At 41.2% G+C, this 21266-nt stretch overlaps 1 protein-coding gene across 3 annotated transcripts in view; it reads right to left on the reverse strand.

Moving 5' to 3' along the window:
• LOC141133523 (adhesion G-protein coupled receptor G6-like) overlaps nucleotides 1–21266 on the reverse strand; it is a 287556-nt gene that overhangs the window by 82902 nt on the left and 183388 nt on the right. For all 3 annotated transcript variants that reach the window (XM_073622952.1, XM_073622954.1, XM_073622953.1), the window contains exon 4: nucleotides 1446–1850. In XM_073622952.1, the coding sequence (XP_073479053.1) occupies nucleotides 1446–1850 (405 nt within the window). The remainder of the gene's footprint in view (nucleotides 1–1445; nucleotides 1851–21266) is intronic.

Consider the following 21266-nt stretch of genomic DNA (forward strand, 5'->3'; position numbering starts at 1 on the left):
CTGGTCAAGCATGTGGTGCCCAAGTGGGTGATGTTTTGGCCACGCGAGATACGCTTGAGACATATGTTGCAAATAGCAGCGGTGGGATCATCTCAAAAAAGGCCCACACCAAAGAACTTTTGTAATAATGCGCAGAGACAGCAGCAGCGCCCTGCACATGCGGAGCTCTGCGGTGTGATGCAGTCGGTGTGCTGCCCTTAAGCTGGCCCCTGGAGGGCATCCTGCCTTGTTGGAGATGTGCCTCCTCCTTCTCCTCCTCTCTCCTATCAGGCACCCACGTGGAGTCAGTGACCTCTTCATCCCCTCCCCCCTAGCTGGGGGAACATAACTGGCAGATTGCTGTCCTTCTTGGGCACCCCCCCTCACCCTGGCTTTGGCCAATTGCGGCTCTCTGTACAGATGACGCTGTGATTGCCCAAGCATGCAGGTCATAGTGCATGCTTGGCCAATCATCAGGCAGCAATGCACTGCGATGCCGCATTGAATTATGGGCCCTGAGGCGCCACTCGAATTTGGCGCAAACGTCCCATAACTTTCGCAATTCGACGAACGGTTGAACAGGTGATGTTCGAGTCGAACATGGGTTTGACTCAAACTCGAAGCTCATCCCTATTGAGGAGTATCTGTGAGTACAAAGCTAGGGACCCAGCAGGGACGCAGGGGCGGCGCTTGAGGAAGATATTGAGTGAGAAGATTGGAAGAACTCAGGGGATCTAGTGACAGTGGATCAGCAAATCTAGTAAGAGAGACTGGGAGCTCATGTGAGTGAAGATCTACAGGAGGAGATTGTAGAGGAAGTAAAAGGAGTTTGTTACAACTTGTGTTAGAAACTGTTACAAGACTGTTGCCAGAGGAGACAGCGATCCTGCTCTTGCAGATGTGGTGTCTAGCTGGATGCCTTTCCCTGCATGACTGTCTACCTATAGAGATCTCAGGGTCTGCCAATTAATATTCCCTGGCCTCCTTCAGTCTAATGAGGACCTCCAGGGCCAAAGTTAGCTGACATCCTTCTGTATGTGCTGGGTTGTGAGGCATAGTGGGTGCATGATGGAAGTTATTTGGCACCAGACACTCCTTGAATGCAAAAGAGATGTTTTGCATTAGGTGTGAAACCAGCCTAAGAGATACTGTCCCTTGACCCATTCATGATAAAGTGATTGAGTCTGCATAGCCCCCCCCCCCCCAGACATGTATACAATAGAGTGAAAATGGCCTAAGGATGGAAATGTTATCTCTGAGCATATCCCATTGTCAATTACAGAGTAAGCTGTTAACAGATTACATGACTGCCAACCATGGACATTTCTCATTTGGCATTTTGCACATTTTTATCAGCCTGTATTACCATGGTAAAAGAAAAAAAAAAGAAGAAGAAACATATCAGTTGTCATTTATATACTGTATATTGAGAAAGTTGGATTATGTAAAGTCTGACCTTGGCTTACCTTTCACTGTAAGCCTTGTACCACCACGGCTTCCCCATTTCTGGTTGTCCCTATTGGGAAAACTCAGTTCTAAGTGGCAGCAATAATGTGTAGCATCTTCCTTCATTACATTGTTTATGGCTATTGAGGCATTTTTGTGTCTTAGATTGAATGTCACATTTAGCCTTCCCTGATACTTAGGGGAGAACAATCCTCTACTGGTGTTATAAATGATCGTATTATTCCCTTCACAGTAATTTTGATCAGATGCTCTCACAATGATAGTTGCAGCCTTAATGCTGTTCTCTGATTCTGGAAATGAAAATTGGCATGGGATGGTGACCGACTTCCCTTCTATCGATTCAGTTCTTGCAGGCTGTTCAACACAGTACTGTCCAGAGTGTCCAGAGGTTTCATTAAGTGTGTCTGAAAACAAAACACATGGAACTTATTTAAAGCTGAATTCAAGGCAAACAGTAAATACACAGATGAAATACACGCTGTATAAGAGAAAAGTTTAGTGCCGCGTACACGCGATCGGAATTTCCGTCAGAAAAAACGTGGATGGTTTTTCCGACGGAATTCCGCTCAAGCTTGCCTTGCATACACACGGTCACACAAAAGTTCTCTGAACTTTCGACCGTCAAGAACACGGTGACGTACAACACTACGACAAGCCGAGAAAATTAAGTTCAATGCTTCCGAGCATGCATCGTTTTTTGCGTGTCCGAATTGCATACAGACAAACGGAATTTCCGATAGGAACTTTTTCCGACTGAAAAATAGAGAACCTGCTCTCAATCTTTTGCTGGCTGGAATTCCACCAGCAAAAGTAGGATGGAGCATACACACGGTCGGAATTTCTGACCAAAAGCTCACATCCGACTTTTGCTGGTGAAATTTCTGATCGTGTGTATGGGGCTTAACTGCATAAATTACATATAAGTGGACCTTTACCCCCCTGTACATAAAATCTCTTGTATAGGCAGCTCTATATGAACCATCCAAAACAGTTACAGGCCATTTTTTAAGCAAAATATTTATTAAGTTATTAACATGTCCTTGAATTTCACTTTCTGTTTAACCACTTCAATACTGGACACTTTGCCCCCTTCCTGACCAGGCCAATTTTCAGCTTTCAGCGCGGTCGCTTTTTAAATGACAATTGCGCGGTCATGCTACACTGTACCCAAACAAAATTATCAATATCATTTTGTTCCCACAAATAGAGTTTTCTTTTGGTGGTATTTGATCACCACTGGGGTTTTTTTTTTTTGCTAAACAAATAAAAAAATACTGAAAATTAAAAAAAAAAAAAGATTTTCTTCTTTTCTGTTATACAGTTTCGGAAATAAGTACGTTTTCTCCTTCACTGAAAAGGTGGCACCAATGAGGTTGCACTGATGAGGTAGCACTGATGGGCACTGATATGCTGCACTGATGGGTGGCACTGATGGGGACTCATAGGTGGCACTGATATGCAGCACTGGTGGGCACTCATAGGCAGCACAGATGGGCACTGATAGGCGACATTGATGGGCACTGAAAGGCTGCACTGATGGGTGGTGGACATCCCTGGTGGTCCTGGTGACATCCCTGGTGGTCATCCTCGGGGGGGCTGCACTGTTAATCATTCAGCGCAGACCCGCTCTGTCAGAAGAGCCACCGATCGGCTCTCCTCTACTCACGTCTGTCAGACCCGAGTGAGGAAAAGCCTTTACACGGCTTTTCCTGTTTACATCGTGATCAGCTGTGAATGGACACAGCTGATCACATGTTAAAAGAGCCCCCATCAGAAGCTCTTTACCAAGATCAGTGTTGCGGTCTGTCAGACTAACACACAGCATCACCGATTGCGGCACTGCGCGCCCCCGCGGGCACGCGCTGGCTTGTTATCCTGATCACGTCATATGACGTCCGGTCAGGATAACACAACCACTTTGCGCACGTCATATTGCTATATGGTGGGCGGGAAGTGGTTAAGAATGCCCCACAGCAGTTTGTCAGCTTCAGGGCAGCCAACAATCACCACAGTCACCCCATAAAGTGCACCTGTCACATAAGAGACTGCCATCAGTGACTGTCAGCGGTGCACCTGTCACTCGTCACCCATCAGTGACCGTCACCCATCACCCATGAGTGACTGTCAGCCGTCACCCATCAGTGACCATCAGCCATCACCCGTCAGCCATCACCCATCAGTGACGTCAGCCATTACCTGTCACCCATCAGTGACTGTCAGCCATCACCCATCAGTGACCAGCTGCCATTACCCATCACCCATCAGTGACCGTCAGCCATCATCCGTCACCCATCAGTGACCGTCAGTGGTGCACCCATCACCCATCAGTGACCGTGGCCTGTCACTCGTCTGTGACCATTACCCGTCAGTGACCATCACTTGTCACCGTCTATAGCCTGTCAGCCATCAGTGACCATCGCCTGTCACACCGTCATCACCAGTGAACGTCACCTGCCACCCATCGCACAGCCCATCAGTAACCGTCACCTGCTACCTGTCACACAGCCATCAGCATCATGTCCAAAAGAGTTTTACAACAGTGAGGAGGTGTTCCAGATCCTCTCCATGACTGATGAGAGCAACGGGGAGTTCTCATCAGATTCCAATCCTGATTCCAAATCAAATTCGGCATTTGAACCGAATAGTGAATCGGCAAATGATTCGGAGGAAGAATGGGTCCCTCCTAAAAGGGCACGACACTCTGGAAACCAGGATTATATTCTCAGGCCCAGTACCAGCGCTGCCGCCAGCGATAGGTCCCGAGAAAAAATGCCCAGTACCACTGCTGCCGCCGGCGATAGGCCCCAGGTACAAATGCCCAGTACCAGCGCTGCCACTGGCGATAGGCCCCAGGAACAAATGCCCAGACCCAGTACCAGTGCTGCCACATCACGCCTAAATACCAGCACAGGAAATTCAAATCCTTCAACTACTGGAGTGTCACATCCCCCAAGAGCCAGTGCCTCTACATACATGCCAGGTGGTCTTGACAACCCAACATGGCTGCCATCCGACTCGGGATCACCAATTATTCCCCCTTTCACAGCATAGCCAGATGTGCAGGCCAACACCCAAAATTTCTCAGAGATTGATTGCTTTCATCTGTTTTTACCCGACACTTTGCTGCAATTCACTGTGGACCAGACACATTTATATGCCCAGCAGTATATTGCCAACAACCCCCAATCATCATATGCCCATCCGTTTGAGTGGAGAGATCTGAATTTGGAGGAGTTCAAATTGTTTATGGGCCTCACCCTAAACATGGGGCTTACAAAAAAACGAAGGACATGCCTATTGGTCTACCAACCCCATCCACAACATGCCTATTTATTCTGCCGTAATGGCCAGGTCCCGATACGAAATTATAATTTCTTCATTTTAGTGACAACACCCAGTGCCCTCCCCGCAATAATCCAAATTAAGACAAATTATATAAACTTCGCCCACTGATTAATTTCTTTTCCCAACAATTTGCAGAACTCTATGTCCCTGATCAGCATATATGTGTCGATGAGTCCCTGGTACCCTTCTCAGCCTGGCTAGGAATAAAGCAATATATTCTTAGCAAAAGAGGCCAGATACAGAATAAAATTATACAAGCTCTGTGAGAGAGTCACGGGATATCTGTATGCGTTCCGCATATATGAAGGAAAAGATTCCCAGCTCCAGCCCCCTGAGTGCCTGGCCTACATGGGCACAATTGGAAAGATTGTATGGGACCTGGCATACCCACTTCTGAACAAAGGATATCACATATACCTTGACAACTTTTACACCAGCCTGCCCTTTTTCAAACACTTATACATCGCAAAAACCCTGGCCTGCGGAACCTCCAGAAAAAATAGGAAGGGCTTCCCACAATCTCTAGCAAACTAAAAGCTGCGAAGGGGGGAAAGAGCTGCATTGAGATGCAATGAAGTGCTGGCCTTGAGGTGGAAGGATAAAAGGGACGTGCACATGATGTCCACCATCCATGACGACACTACAATTGAGGTTCAAAGAAGACGAGGTCCCATTGAAAAGCCAGTATGTGTCCAAGATTATAATCTCTACATGGGGGGGTGGATTTCAATGATCAAATGATTCAACCGTATTTGTCGATAAGGAGGTCCCGATTCTGGTACAAGAAGGTAGCAATTTATCTCATCCATTTGGCCATTTATAATTCCTACGTAGTCGACACCAAATCCACAGAAAGCCCCGCCCCCTTCCTACAATTCATAGAAGAAGTTGTCACGTCCCTCATCTATAGGGATGAGCCGAACACCCCCCTGTTCGGTTCGCACCAGAACATGCGAACAGGAAAAAAGTTTGTTCGAACATGCGAACACCGTTAAAGTCTATGGGACACGAACATGAATAATCAAAAGTGCTAATTTTAAAGGCTTATATGCAAGTTATTGTCATAAAAAGTGTTTGGGGACCTGGGTCCTGCCCCAGGGGACATGGATCAATGCAAAAAAAAGTTTTAAAAACGGCCGTTTTTTCAGGAGCAGTGATTTTAATAATGCTTAAAGTCAAACAATAAAAGTGTAATATCCCTTTAAATTTCGTACCTGGGGGGTGTCTATAGTATGCCTGTAAAGGGGCGCATGTTTCCTGTGTTTAGAACAGTCTGACAGCAAAATGACATTTTGAAGGAAAAAACTCATTTAAAACTACCCGCGGCTATTGCATTGCCGACAATACACATAGAAGTTCATTGATAAAAACGGCATGGGAATTCCCCAAAGGGGAACCCCGAACCAAAATTAAAAAAAAAAATATGACGTGGGAGTCCTCCTAAATTCCATACCAGGCCCTTCAGGTCTGGTATGGATATTAAGGGGAACCCCGGCCAAAATTTAAAAAAAAAAATGACGTGGGGTTCCCCCTAAATTCCATACCAGACCCTTCAGGTCTGGTATGGATTTTAAGGGGAACCCCGCGCCAAAAAAAAAAAAAAAAACGGCGTGGGGTCCCCCCAAAAATCCATACCAGACCCTTATCCGAGCACGCAACCTGGCAGGCCGCAGGAAAAGAGGGGGGGACGAGAGTGCGGCCCCCCCTCCCTCCTGAACCGTACCAGGCCACATGCCCTCAACATTGGGAGGGTGCTTTGGGGTAGCCCCCAAAACACCTTGTCCCCATGTTGATGAGGACAAGGGCCTCATCCCCACAACCCTGGCCGGTGGTTGTGGGGGTCTGCGGGCGGGGGGCTTATCGGAATCTGGAAGCCCCCTTTAACAAGGTGACCCCCAGATCCCGGCCCCCCCCCTGTGTGAAATGGTAAGGGGGTACATAAGTACCCCTACCATTTCACGAAAAAAGTGTCAAAAATGTTAAAAATGACAAGAGACAGTTTTTGACAATTCCTTTATTTAAATGCTTCTTCTTTCTTCTATCTTCCTTCATCTTCTGGTTCTTCTGGTTCTTCTGGCTCTTCTGGTTCTTCCTCCGGCGTTCTCGTCCAGCATCTCCTCCGCGGCGTCTTCTATCTTCTTCTCCTCGGGCCGCTCCGCACCCATGGCATAGGGGGGAGGCTCCCGCTCTTCTCTTCTTCTTTTCTTCTCTTCTGTTCTTCTTCATTTTCTTCTCCGGGCCGCTCCGCAATCCATGCTGGCATGGAGGGAGGCTCCCGCTGTGTGACGGCGCTCCTCGTCTGACAGTTCTTAAATAACCGGGTGGGCAGGGCCACCCGGTGAACCCCGCCCCCCTCTGACGCACGGTGACTTGACGGGACTTCCCTGTGACGTCACGGGGAATGCCACAGGGAAGTCCCGTCAAGTCACCGTGCGTCAGAGGGGGGCGGGGTCACCGGGAGGCCCCGCCCCCCGTTATTTAAGAACTGTCAGACGAGGAGCGCCGTCACACAGCGGGAGCCTCCCTCCATGCCAGCATGGATTGCGGAGCGGCCCGGAGAAGAAAATGAAGAAGAACAGAAGAGAAGAAAAGAAGAAGAGAAGAGCGGGAGCCTCCCCCCTATGCCATGGGTGCGGAGCGGCCCGAGGAGAAGAAGATAGAAGACGCCGCGGAGGAGATGCTGGACGAGAACGCCGGAGGAAGACCCAGAAGAGCCAGAAGAACCAGAAGAACCAGAAGATGAAGGAAGATAGAAGAAAGAAGAAGCATTTAAATAAAGGAATTGTCAAAAACTGTCTCTTGTCATTTTTAACATTTTTGACACTTTTTTCGTGAAATGGTAGGGGTACTTATGTACCCCCTTACCATTTCACACAGGGGGGGGGCCGGGATCTGGGGGTCACCTTGTTAAAGGGGGCTTCCAGATTCCGATAAGCCCTCCGCCCGCAGACCCCCACAACCACCGGCCAGGGTTGTGGGGATGAGGCCCTTGTCCTCATCAACATGGGGACAAGGTGTTTTGGGGGGCTACCCCAAAGCACCCTCCCAATGTTGAGGGCATGTGGCCTGGTACGGTTCAGGAGGGAGGGGGGCCGCACTCTCGTCCCCCCCTCTTTTCCTGCGGCCTGCCAGGTTGCGTGCTCGGATAAGGGTCTGGTATGGATTTTTGGGGGGACCCCACACCGTTTTTTTTTTTTTTTTGGCGCAGGGTTCCCCTTAAAATCCATACCAGACCTGAAGGGTCTGGTATGGAATTTAGGGGGAACCCCACGTCATTTTTTTTTTTAAATTTTGGCCGGGGTTCCCCTTAATATCCATACCAGACCTGAAGGGCCTGGTATGGAATTTAGGGGGACTCCCACGTCATTTTTTTTTTTTAATTTTGGTTCGGGGTTCCCCTTTGGGGAATTCCCATGCCGTTTTTATCAATGAACTTCTATGTGTATTGTCGGCAATGCAATAGCCGCGGGTAGTTTTAAATGAGTTTTTTCCTTCAAAATGTCATTTTGCTGTCAGACTGTTCTAAACACAGGAAACATGCGCCCCTTTACAGACACACTATAGACACCCCCCAGGTACGAAATTTAAAGGGATATTACACTTTTATTGATTGACTTTAAGCATTATTAAAATCACTGCTCCTGAAAAAACGGCCGTTTTTAAAACTTTTTTTTGCATTGATCCATGTCCCCTGGGGCAGGACCCAGGTCCCCAAACACTTTTTATGACAATAACTTGCATATTAGCCTTTAAAATTAGCACTTTTGATTTCTCCCATAGACTTTTAAAGGGTGTTCCGCGGCATTCGAATTTGCCGCAAACACCCCAAATTGTTCGCTGTTCGGTGAACTTGCGAACAGCCAATGTTCGAGTCGAACATGAGTTCGACTCGAACTCGAAGCTCATCCCTACTCATCTATCACCAAAGACCCCCCCCGAGGACTTTCGCTCTGAGGCTGTTTGCTGACTTCATGAGCGCCACTTCCCCTTCAACATTCCACCATCTGAAGCAGGCCGAAGAAAGGCAAAAAACATCTTGCGTGTGCACCAGAAGAGGATTTCGAAAAGATACCAGCTACCATTGTCCCCAGTGTCCCTCCCAAACTGGCCTTTGCATTGGTGAATGCTTCCAACTTAATCATACATCCCTAAAATTTTAGCCAATATATTTATAACCATTTCCCCATTTTCATCATCTGTGCTGACCAATTTCCATGCTTCCCCAAATAACCATGCCACTTCCTTCTACGTGAACTGACCCACGCCTGTTTTTTGACTATGCCTCTGCCTACCATTTGGACTGCTTCCACGTGAACTGATCCTGCCTGTTTTGTGACTATGCCTCTGCCTACCGTTTGGACTGCCGCCACGTGAACTGACCCTGGCCTGTTTGACCAACTACGCTTCTGCCTACTGCTTGGACTGCTTCCATGTGAACAGACCCTGGCCTGTTTTATCAACTACGCTACTGCCTACTCCTTGGACTGCTTGCACGTGAACTGACCCTGGCCTGTTTTTCTGGAGGCTTCATAGAGATTTGGGTGGGTCGAAGCCTCTACCCCTGTGCCCAGGTCTTACCCGATTGTGACCTTCAGCCTGCTACTGTCATACTGCCATCATGCCTCTGCCTGCTGCATGAATGGACCACACCGCTACCTGGACTATGCAAATAATTAGCTGTAGCAAGAGGCAGTATGTTTATGAAGGGCTGGAGAGTGGTAAAATGAGTGCCTGCAGGTAACAGTGTACCAGGACCAATATTATGGCTGTGCTGGCGCTCTCTGCCTGGACAATTTCTATGGACTGTGCTGTGCTGACAATATCCTTGTGCTGACTCTAGACAATATTCTTGCCTGCTGCCTGGATAATTACTATTGCTGTCGCTAAGCACATCCCTGCCTGCTGCCTGGACCAGTGCTCTCTTCTGTGGATACTACTAAAATCACAAGTAATGCTTTTTTTTACCCTTTCCGCAATAGAATTTATTTTGGATTGTAATTTTTGGTATGTACATGCTATGTGTTGGAAATATGAAGGGCCTTCAAAAATAATAGGTTGCCAGGAAATTATATATGTCATTTATGCTCCTAGAATGCCTGATGGTGCTACTTGGGTGTTGGGCCTTTGAATGTGGCCAGTCTGTGTAAAAGTCTCACACATGTGGTATCACCATACTCAGGAGGAGTAGTAGAATGTATTTTGGGGTGTCATTTTTGCTATGTACATGCTATGTGTTGGAAATATCTGGTAAATGGACAACCATGTGTAAAAAAAAATGCGTTTTCATTTTTTTTCCACATTTTCCAAAAACGTATGGAAAAAACTGAACCGTTCAAAAGACTTAATATGCCTCATAGATTATACGTTGGGTGTTTGCTTTCCAAAATGGGGTCATTTTGGGGGCAATTCCATTGTCCTGGTGCTCCAGGGCCTTCAAAAGTGTAATAGGTGGTTGAGAAATGAGATGTGTCATTTATGCTCGTAGAACGCCTGGAGGTGCTACTTCAATTCAATGTTGGGCCTTTGTATGTGGCCAGGCTGTGTAAAAGTCTCACACATGTGGTATCACCATACTCGGGAAGAATAGCAGAATGTATTTTGGGGTGTAATTTGTTGTATGCATATGCTCTGTGAGAGAAATAACCTGTTAATATGACAATTTTGTAAAAAAAAAAAAAAAATCTTAATTTTGCAAAGAATTGTGGGATAAAATTACAATTTAAAAAAACTCACCGTGCTACTTACTTAATACCTTCAAATGTCTACTTTCTAAAAAGGAGTCATTTGGGGGGTATTCGTACTTTCCTGACTTGTTAGGCCCCTTTCACACGAGGCGGACTCTGTTTCCACGGAGCCCGCCTCGGTCCGCCGGCTCAGCGGGAGATCAGTCCGTTGATCTCCGCTGAGCCGGCGGATGACAGGTCCCTCTCTGCCCACTGAGCGGGGAGGGGCTTGTCAGGCGCTGCTGCCACCTATGGAGGGATCGGACGAAAACGGACAGCGTGTCAGTTTTCGTCAGATCTCACCCGATCTGATCCACCAGCGACGGACCTGGACGTAGAGCCATCCGTCTGCTTTTCAGCGGATCGGACCGGGTTGGATGTCAGCAGATATGTCTCCGCTGACACCCGACGCTCCATAGACTAACATGGAGCGCCCATTCAGGTCCGCTGTCAAAACTGACAGGCGGACCTGAATGGTCCGATCGTGTGAAAGGGGCCTTAGTGTCTCAAGAAATGAGATGAAGATAGGCCTTCAGTACATCAGGTGTAATCAGATGTGATCAATTTTCAGTGATTGGCACCATAGTTTGTAGACTCTATAACTTTCACAAAGTCCAAATATTTTACACTTATTTGGATTATTTTTACCAAAGATATGTAGCAGTATAAATTTTGGCCAAAATTTATGAAGAAAAATTACTAATTTGCAAAATTTTATGACAGAAACAAAGAAAAATGCATTTTTTTTACAAAATGTATAGCCTTTTTTATTTATAGCACAAAAAATAGAAAACCCACTACTGATACCCACTACTAAATATCACCAAAAGAAAGCTCTATTTGTGTGAAAAAAAGGACGCAAATTTCATATGGGTACAGTGTTGCATGACTGAGTAATTGTCATTCAAAGTGTGAGAGCGCTGAAAGCTGAAAATTGGTCTGGGCAGGAAGGGGGTGTAAGTGCCCTGTATTGAGGTGGTTAATGGCATCCCAGTCTTAGTCCGTAGGGTTCAGTATTGAGTTGGCCCACCCTTTGCAGCTATAACAGCTTCAACTCTTCTGGGAAGGCTGTCCACAAGGTTTAGGGGTGTGTCTATGGGAATGTTTGACCATTCTTCCAGAAGAGCATTTGGTCAGGCACTGATGTTGGTTGATAAATAATAAAGAGAAAATAAGCAGTGCTCTAAATAATGCAACAATATATAACATTAAAAAAAAGTGTCCATGTGCAAAATAGAACTCAATCTTAATAGTGTAACACCAAAAAAAAAAAAAACATAAAGCGTCCATAAGTGCAAAACAATCCAATGAGGGATGATCCGTGTTCCTCCCCAGCAACACCTTCACATTCAGGCGTCTTACTAGATGTCCAGGACCACAAATTGTAATGGTCAAACAAGCAGCAGCAAGTTTATCCAGGAGGGTAATCATCACATGGTTCACAGATCGCACAGAGGAGACTCACAATAAATAAACAAGGAAAACTCCCACAGTAAAGCCCATCATGATGTGAAAAAGTTTAATTTAAAAAACTACCTTCATGAAATACATAGTCAGCGATTGCTTTGCATAATAAAAGAGCAGCAGGCTGTCGGCTTTGAACATTACCACTGATGCAGTTACTGCAAACGAATTTTCAAAGGCTTTTTTTTTTTATTTAAGTGATATCAAGAATAATAATAATAATAGCGCTAAATGAAAAATGCAAAAAGAAAAGGGCAAATCACTCACCAAACTTCTACTAACACGAAATTAGCAGAAGGAGCCCAAAGGGTGGTGCTAAAGAGCTGAAAAACCATATAGTACGTCTAGTACGTCACTACGTTCATAATTGTTGGCCAACATTTGTGTGACTGTGTGTATGCAAGACAAGTTGGAGCCAACACCCTTCGAACAAAATTCCACGGTTTTGTTGTTGGAAAGTCCGATCGTGTGTACATATTTTGCAGCTGCTATAACGTTTGCATAAACCAATTAATACACACTTATTGGGATTGTTTTTAACAAAAATATATAGCAGAATACATATTGGCCTATATTTTTAAAGAAATTCGATTTTTTACATTTTTTTTCTTCATTGCATATATTTTATATTTTATAGCAGAAAGTAAAAAATATTGTTTTTTTTTTTCAAAAAATTATCTGTATTTTTTTTGTTTATAGCGCAAAAAGTTAAAAACGCAGTGGTTATCAAATACCACCAAAAGAAAGCTCTATTTGTGGACATAAAAGGACACAAATGTTATTTGGGTACAGCATCGCATGACCGCACAATTGTCAGTTAAAGTAACGCAGTGCCGTATCGCAAAAAATAGCTTGTTTGGGAAGGGGGGTAAATTTTCCAGAGGTCAAGTGGTTAAATGAGGCACAGGTGATGTAGCCAGATGCACCCTGTGAAATCACCTTAGTTTTCCAGGAAGATCTTGCCTGTACACTGAGATTTCATAACATCCGTCCTATTCAGAATCGATTAGGCAGTGGATATGTTCATGAATCCCCTGCTAAATGGAACAGAGCTGCTCCATTTGAAGGAGCTTTATTTTTTTTTAACCACTTCAATACCGGACACTTTTACCCCCTTCCTGCCCAGGCCAATTTTCAGCTTTCAGCGCTGTTACACTTTGAATGACAATTACTCGGCCATGCAAAGCTGTACTCATATGAAAATGGTATCATTTTTTTCACTCAAGTAGAGCTTTCTTTGGTGATATTTGATCACCACTGGGTTTTTTATTGTTTGCTATGTAAGGGAAAAATAAAGACAATTCTAAAGAAAAAAAAAAACACACTTTCTTTGTTTCTGTTATAACATTTTGCAAATAAATAATCTTTCTTTATAAATTTAGGCCAATATGTATTTCTGCTACATTTCTTTGGTAAAAATAACCCAAATCAGTGTATATTATTTAGTCTGTAGGAAAGTTAGAGTCTACAATCTATGGTATATATTTGAAAATTGATCAATCCTGGTGTACTGATGGCCTATATCCTTTCTCGAGGACTGAAAATACCAGGACAGTACAAATAATCCCCAAATTACTTTTTTTTTTTTAGAAAGTAGACAGTCCAGGGTATTTAGTAAGAGGCATGGCAAATTTAGTAATTTTTTGTCACATTTTTTGAAAAATTAAGAAATTAAATAAAACGTTTTGTTTTTTCAACATTTTTTTTACATTCTGTCACCAGTGGCAGTGATCAGAGATACTGACTGGTGACAGTATGTAAAAATAACTAAATAAATACAATGTTTAAATTTAAAAAAAAAAATTTTTTACAATTTATTTCCTTTTTATTTATTTTTTTCTTACATACTTTTTTTTCTTACATTTTCTTACAAAAGCAGTGCAGTGTTACCATAATGACACTGTAACTCTGGGGGGGGGGGGGAATCAGGATTTTTTTTTTTTACACGACGACTGACAGAGATGATCATTGTTATAAGCAATCAGTTTTTATAAATCCAATAAATATATGCAGCACTGTATATGTGGAAAGAATAAACAAATAAATAGTCCACAGAAAAAAGTATAAACAGTTCCTTTGGGTCCTGTGTTAAACAGAAAATATCCTCCTGTGGTTCCAATTGACACACGTGAAGAGTAAGAATATTCTACCAGTGGTTAAGTATACCTACTTTAGGCTCACTACCAATATACCACTATATTTATATCTAGGTTGGTGACAGGACACTTTCACATCTATACTTTACTATGTGAATTTTTCACGTATAATTACACATACAATTTACATTGTTACAGATACATGGTGATGTGGTTATATCACTTTATTAGGTATTTGGGGGACTGTTCCCCAGGGATATCTATTTCCTGTTGGCTTGCCATCTATTTGCCTTTGGGGTCTATTGCCTCAGCCCCCAGGACTGATGATGCCTTCTCCCCCGGTCGGTCCCAGCCCTCAGCACCTTTCACCCAGACTCATAGGTTACCTGTAAGTAATAATGGGTGATTCATGGTTATCATCCTATTTTTTTACTATTTTTTTTCTTCCCCCTTGCTCTCTTTTGGTTAGCCCCATTGTAATTTTACATTATTTTTATAGATACCAATTTTGTATCTGCTCCTAAAGATTGGAAGTTATCCATGAAACGCGTTGAGCTACATAGATGCTATTATGATTTTACAATTCAAAAGTATTACCAATTATTTTTATTGATTATGTTTTACTGGCCTATACCTATGTATTATGCTTTTGTTACAATTATGTGAATATGGATCTCAGAGTCTGATGTTTTTTTATTATTGTGTCAATATCATGAATTTACATGCTATTATGTTACTATGTGATTTATATGCAACAAATTATATCTTCATGTATTTTGTCTGTGTTATGATATTACATACTGTATATGATATAACACAATGTTATTAAGTTATCTCCTACTATGTACTCGCCAGATACTCCTTGTTCGTGTTGCCAATTCGGCCGCATGCTTCATTAAAAAGTCCCAAGCCCTCTCCTTATGCAAATAGCAATTAGGGATTAGGCACTTGACTTTTTATGTCCTGGCCTCAAACAAAGTCCCAAACCTCTTTTACCAGAAATATTGGGTGCTCAATCAAGTGGGCACAGTCCTCAGGAAGGATGTACTGGAAATGGAGCGAGTACAGAGAAGGGCAACAAAGCTAACTAGAAAAGGTACAATTTCTGGGGAAATTGTGAAAGTGTTCTTGCCTCTACGACTGGAGTGGGCGGAGTAACTGGGTGGGGTGGAGTGGCTTGAGTAACTGTGAAAAGTGTTAAAAAGCTTAATATTTTAAAAAGTATAAATAGTAGTAAAAAAGTTCCATCATTCGCTGAAAGAGCTGAACATTTTTTTCAAAAGTAATTTTTTTTTTCAAAAATGAATTTTTTTTATTCAAAAATGATTTTTTTTTCTTCAAAAATGAATTTTTTTTCTTCAAAATGAATTTTTTTTTTCAAAAGTAATTTTTTTTTTCAAAGGTAATTTTTTTTTTCAAAAATGAATTTTTTTATTTCAAAAATAATTTTTTTTTCGAAATTATTTTTTTTTTAAAGTAATTTTTTTTTCAAAAATAATTTTTTTTTTCAAAAATATTTTTTTTTTCAAATATATTTTTTTTTTCAAAAATAATTTTTTTTTTAAAAGTAATTTTTTTTTCAAAAATATTTTTTTTTTTTTCAAAAATAATTTTTTTTTTTTCAAAAATATTTTTTTTTTTCAAAAATATTTTTTTTTTTCAAAAATGATTTTTTTTTTTTTTTCAAAAATTATTTTTTTATTTTTTTCAAAAATTATTTTTTTTTTTACATGGGGCGGTCATAATATTTTGGCTGATCATGGGGTGGTCATAATGTTTTGGCTGATCATGGGGTTGTCAGCTTTTGTCACCTCCCACTCTAGTTTTGAACATTTCGCCATTCATTCCTATGGGACCAATTTCGCCGCAAAAACGTCATTTCGTGGACCATTCGGCGAAACATTCCACAAAGTAATAACACACCAATCGGGAACAATCCGCTCGTTTCGGTATATTACTTGTCTCTGTAGTGTAAAAACTGTGGGAGGAGTCTACAAGCATTATCAAGTCTAGCAGATGAAGTCACATGCATTTGGGGTGTCTCAGCATCTTGTGTTTACAACCACTGTTTCCTAGCAACGCTCATGCCCTGTTTATGCTTCCCAAATACTACTTCATCAAAACTGCCCCATCAGAATTACCCCATCAAAACTGCCCCATCATATTCCTCTATTATAAATCAGTACATGGTGTGTCTGTCCCCTCCCCCGGGCTCTGTAATCAGAGCTGAGATGCTCCAGCCACCTCCCCCCCTGTGTATAACAGAAGCTTTGGTAACCATGGCAACAAAACAAACACTAACAGTACACTCTGATTAATGGCTAAAATTTCCTGAAATGACCTCTAAACAAATGGCCGTATTTTATTTTAAAACTATACATCCTACAGCGAAGATCTTTATATTGTGAGAATCACAAGACCCAGACCTAGATTTTGATGTATAGTATGTCTCTGAAATATTAAAAATGAAGGCACGGTCGCAGTTTAGAAATTGCCCTTCAAATTTGAAGGGGCTAGAGTGTAGTTTCAATGAATGTCAATGGACGGCGTGAGTTGCAAACAAATGGTCATATTGTGAAAACTATCAGGACTATGGCTTAGCCGTGGACATGTTTAGTGGCAGCAGGGATAGCTGAACGTTTTGATATAAGATTTGTGTAGGTGGGCTTGAAAATGAGGGAGTGGCGGCAGTTTAGAAATCATGTTCTGATTTTCCAGCTTTTGCCATCTCCCACTCTAGTTTCCCCATTCATTCCTATGGGACCAATTTCGCCGCAAAAACTACGATATTTCGTGAACCATTTGGCGAAACGTTCCACAAAGTAATAGCACACAATTCGGGAACAATCCGCACGTTTCGGTATATTACTTGTCTATGTAGTGTAAAAACTGTGGGAGGAGTTAGGGTGGTAAATTTGGCTATAATAATAATAAGAACTAGAAAAGGTACAATTTCTGGGGAAATTGTGAAAGTGTTCTTGCCTCTACAACTGGAGTGGGCGGAGTAACTGGGTGGGGTGGAGTGGCTTGAGTAACTGTGAAAAGTGTTAAAAAGCTTAATATTTTAAAAAGTACAAATAGTAGTAAAAAAGTTCCATCATTCGCTGAAAGAGCTGAACATTTTTTTCAAAAGTAATTTTTTTAATCAAAAATGATTTTTTTTTTTCAAAAGTAATTTTTTTTTTCAAAGGTAATTTTTTTTTTCAAAGGTATTTTTTTTTTTTCAAAAATAATTTTTTTTTCGAAATTATTATTTTTTTTAAAGTAATTTTTTTTTCAAAAATAATTTTCTTTTTTCAAAAATATTTTTTTTTTCAAATATATTTTTTTTTCAAAAATAATTTTTTTTTTTAAAAGTAATTTTTTTTTCAAAAATATTTTTTTTTTTCAAAAATATTTTTTTTTTCAAAAATATTTTTTTTTTTTCAAAAATGATTTTTTTTTTCAAAAATTATTTTTTTACTTTTTTCAAAAATTATTTTTTTTTTTCAAAAATATTTTTTTTTTTACATGGGGCGGTCATAATGTTTTGGCTGATCATGGGGTGGTCATAATGTTTTGGCTGATCATGGGGTTGTCAGCTTTTGTCACTTCCCACTCTAGTTTTGAACATTTCGCCATTCATTCCTATGGGACCAATTTCGCCGCAAAAACTTCATTTCGTGGACCATTCGGCAAAACATTCCACAAAGTAATAACACACCAATCGGGAACAATCCGCTCGTTTCGGTATATTATTTGTCTCTGTAGTGTGAAAACTGTGGGAGGAGTCTACAAGCATTATCAAGTCTAGCAGATGAAGTCACATGCATTTGGGGTGTCTCAGCATCTTGTGTTTACAACCACTGTTTCCTAGCAACGCTCATGCCCTGTTTATGCTTCTCAAATACTGCTTCATCAAAACTGCCCCATCAGAATTACCCCATCAAAACTGCCCCATCATATTCCTCTATTATAAATCAGTACATGGTGTGTCTGTCCCCTCCCCCGGGCTCTGTAATCAGCTGAGATGCTCCAGCCACCTTCCCCCCTGTGTATAACAGAAGCTTTGGTAACCATGGCAACAAAACAAACACTAACAGTACACTCTGATTAATGGCTAAAATTTCCTGAAATGACCTCTAAACAAATGGCCGTATTTTAAAAACTATACATCCTACAGCGAAGATCTTTATATTGTGAGAATCACAAGACCCAGACCTAGATTTTGATGTATAGTATGTCTCTGAAATATTAAAAATGAAGGCACAGTCGCAGTTTAGAAATTGCCCTTCAAATTTGGAGGGGGCTAGAGTGTAGTTTCAATGAATGTCAATGGATGGCGTGAGTTGCAAACAAATGGTCATATTGTGAAAACTATCAGGACTATGGCTTAGCCGTGGACATGTTTAGTGGCAGCAGGGATAGTTGAACGTTTTGATATAAGATTTGTGTAGGTGGGCTTGAAAATGAGGGAGTGGCGGCAGTTTAGAAATCATGTTCTGATTTTTCAGCTTTTGTCATCTCCCACTCTAGTTTCCCCATTCATTCCTATGGGACCAATTTTGCCGCAAAAACGACGATATTTCGTGAACCATTCGGCGAAACGTTCCACAAAGTAATAGCACACCATTCGGGAACAATCCGCACGTTTCGGTATATTACTTGTCTATGTAGTGTAAAAACTGTGGGAGGAGTTAGGGTGGTAAATTTGGCTATAATAATAAGAATAATATATATGTGAGATAACAGTAAGTGGTCTTGCTATGCAAGAACACTTAACTAGAAAAGGTACAATTTCTGGGGAAATTGTGAAAGTGTTCTTGCCTCTACAACTGGAGTGGGCGGAGTAACTGGGTGGAGTGGCTTGAGTAACTGTGAAATGTGTTAAAAAGCTTAATATTTTAAAAAGTATAAATAGTAGTAAAAAAGTTCCATCATTAGCTAAAAGAGATGAACAGTTTTTTCAAAAGTAATTTTTTTTTCAAAAATGAATTTTTTTTATTCAAAAATAATTTTTTTTCTTCAAAAATGATTTTTTTTTTCAAAAATGATTTTTTTTTTAAAGTAATTTTTTTTCTCAAAAATAATTTTTTTTTTCGAAATTATTTTTTTTTTCAAAAATATTTTTTTTTTCAAAAATATTTTTTTTTCAAAAATATTTTTTTTTTTTTTCATGGGGCGGTCATAATGTTTCAGCTGATCATGGGGTTGTCAGCTTTTGTCACCTCCCGCTCTAGTTTTGAACATTTCACCATTCATTCCTATGGGACCAATTTCACCGCAAAAACGACGATATTTCGTGAACCATTCGGTGAAACGTTCCACAAAGTAATAGCTCACCAATTAAATAACATTGAGGCCGGATTCACACTGGTATTTTTCAGCTTTTCACAAAGTTCCACAAGGTAATAGGACACCAATTAAATGACATTGAACATTTCGCCATTCATTCCTATGGGACCAATTTCGCCGCAAAAACTACGATATTTCGTGAACCATTCGGTGAAACATTCCACAAAGTAATAGCACACCATTCGGGAACAATCCGCTCGTTTCGGTATATTACTTGTCTCTGTAGTGTAAAAACTGTGGGAGGAGTCTACAAGCATTATCAAGTCTAGCAGATGAAGTCACATGCATTTGGAGTGTCTCAGCATCTTGTGTTTACAACCACTGTTTCCTAGCAACGCTCATGCCCTGTTTATGCTTCCCAAATACTACTTCATCAAAACTGCCCCATCAGAATTACCCCATAAAAACTGCCCCATCATATTGCCACCATCAAAACTGCCCCATCATATTGCCACCATCAAAACTGCCCCATCAGAATTACCCCATCAAAACTGCCCCATCATATTCCTCTATTATAAATCAGTACATGGTGTGTCTGTCCCCTCCCCCGGGCTCTGTAATCACAGCTGAGATGCTCCAGCCACCTTCCCCCCTGTGTATAACAGAAGCTTTGGTAACCATGGCAACAAAACAAACAATAACAGTACACTCTGATTAATGGCTAAAATTTCCTGAAATGACCTCTAAACAAATGGCCGTATTTTAAAAACTATACATCCTACAGCGAAGATCTTTATATTGTGAGAATCACAAGACCCAGACCTAGATTTTGATGTATAGTATGTCTCTGAAATATTAAAAATGAAGGCACGGTCGCAGTTTAGAAATTGCCCTTCAAATTTGGAGGGGGCTAGAGTGTAGTTATAATGAATGTCAATGGACGGCGTGAGTTGCAAACAAATGGTCATATTGTGAAAACGATCAGGACTATGGCTTAGCCGTGGACATGTTTAGTGGCAGCAGGGATAGCTGAACGTTTTGATATAAGATTTGTGTAGGTGGGCTTGAAAATGAGGGAGTGGCGGCAGTTTAGAAATCATGTTCTGATTTTCCAGCTTTTGTCATCTCCCACTCTAGTTTCCCCATTCATTCCTATGGGACCAATTTCGCCGCAAAAATGACGATATTTCGTGAACCATTCGGCGAAACGTTCCACAAAGTAATAGCACACCATTCGGGAACAATCCGCACGTTTCGGTATATTACTTGTCTATGTAGTGTAAAAACTGTGGGAGGAGTTAGGGTGGTAAATTTGGCTATAATAATAAGAATAATATATATGTGAGATAACAGTAAGTGGTCTTGCTATGCAAGAACACTTAATAATATATATGTGAGATAACAATAAGTGGTCTTGCTATGCAAGAACACTTAATAAAGGGTCTGGAGGATATTAGTTATGAGGAAAGGTTGCGAGCACTGAACTTATTCTCTCTGGAGAAGAAACGCTTGAGAGGGGATATGATTTCAATGTACAAATACCATACTGGTGACCCCACAATAGGGATAATAGACAAACAAATTCGGAACTAAACAAATTGCACATAACGAAATTTGACAAATTCATTAAAATATATACATTTTTGACTTTCCAAATTTTTGAATTTCCGAAATTTCAAATTTTCAAATTTCCAAATTTTCACATTTACAAATTTTGAAAATTCAAAATTTCGGAAATTGGAAAATTCTAAATTTCAGAAGATCGAAAATTCAGAAGTTCGAAATTAGGAAATTCTAAAATTCTAACTTTCATAAATTTGAAAATCAAAAAATAAAAATGAAAATCTGAAAATTCAAAAGAAAGAAAATCTGAAAACCAGAAAATCTGAAATAACTAATAATAAGTATTAAATTATAG

Source organism: Aquarana catesbeiana, linkage group LG03 (genome assembly GCF_042186555.1).
Source record: "Aquarana catesbeiana isolate 2022-GZ linkage group LG03, ASM4218655v1, whole genome shotgun sequence".
NCBI lineage: Eukaryota > Metazoa > Chordata > Amphibia > Anura > Ranidae > Aquarana > Aquarana catesbeiana.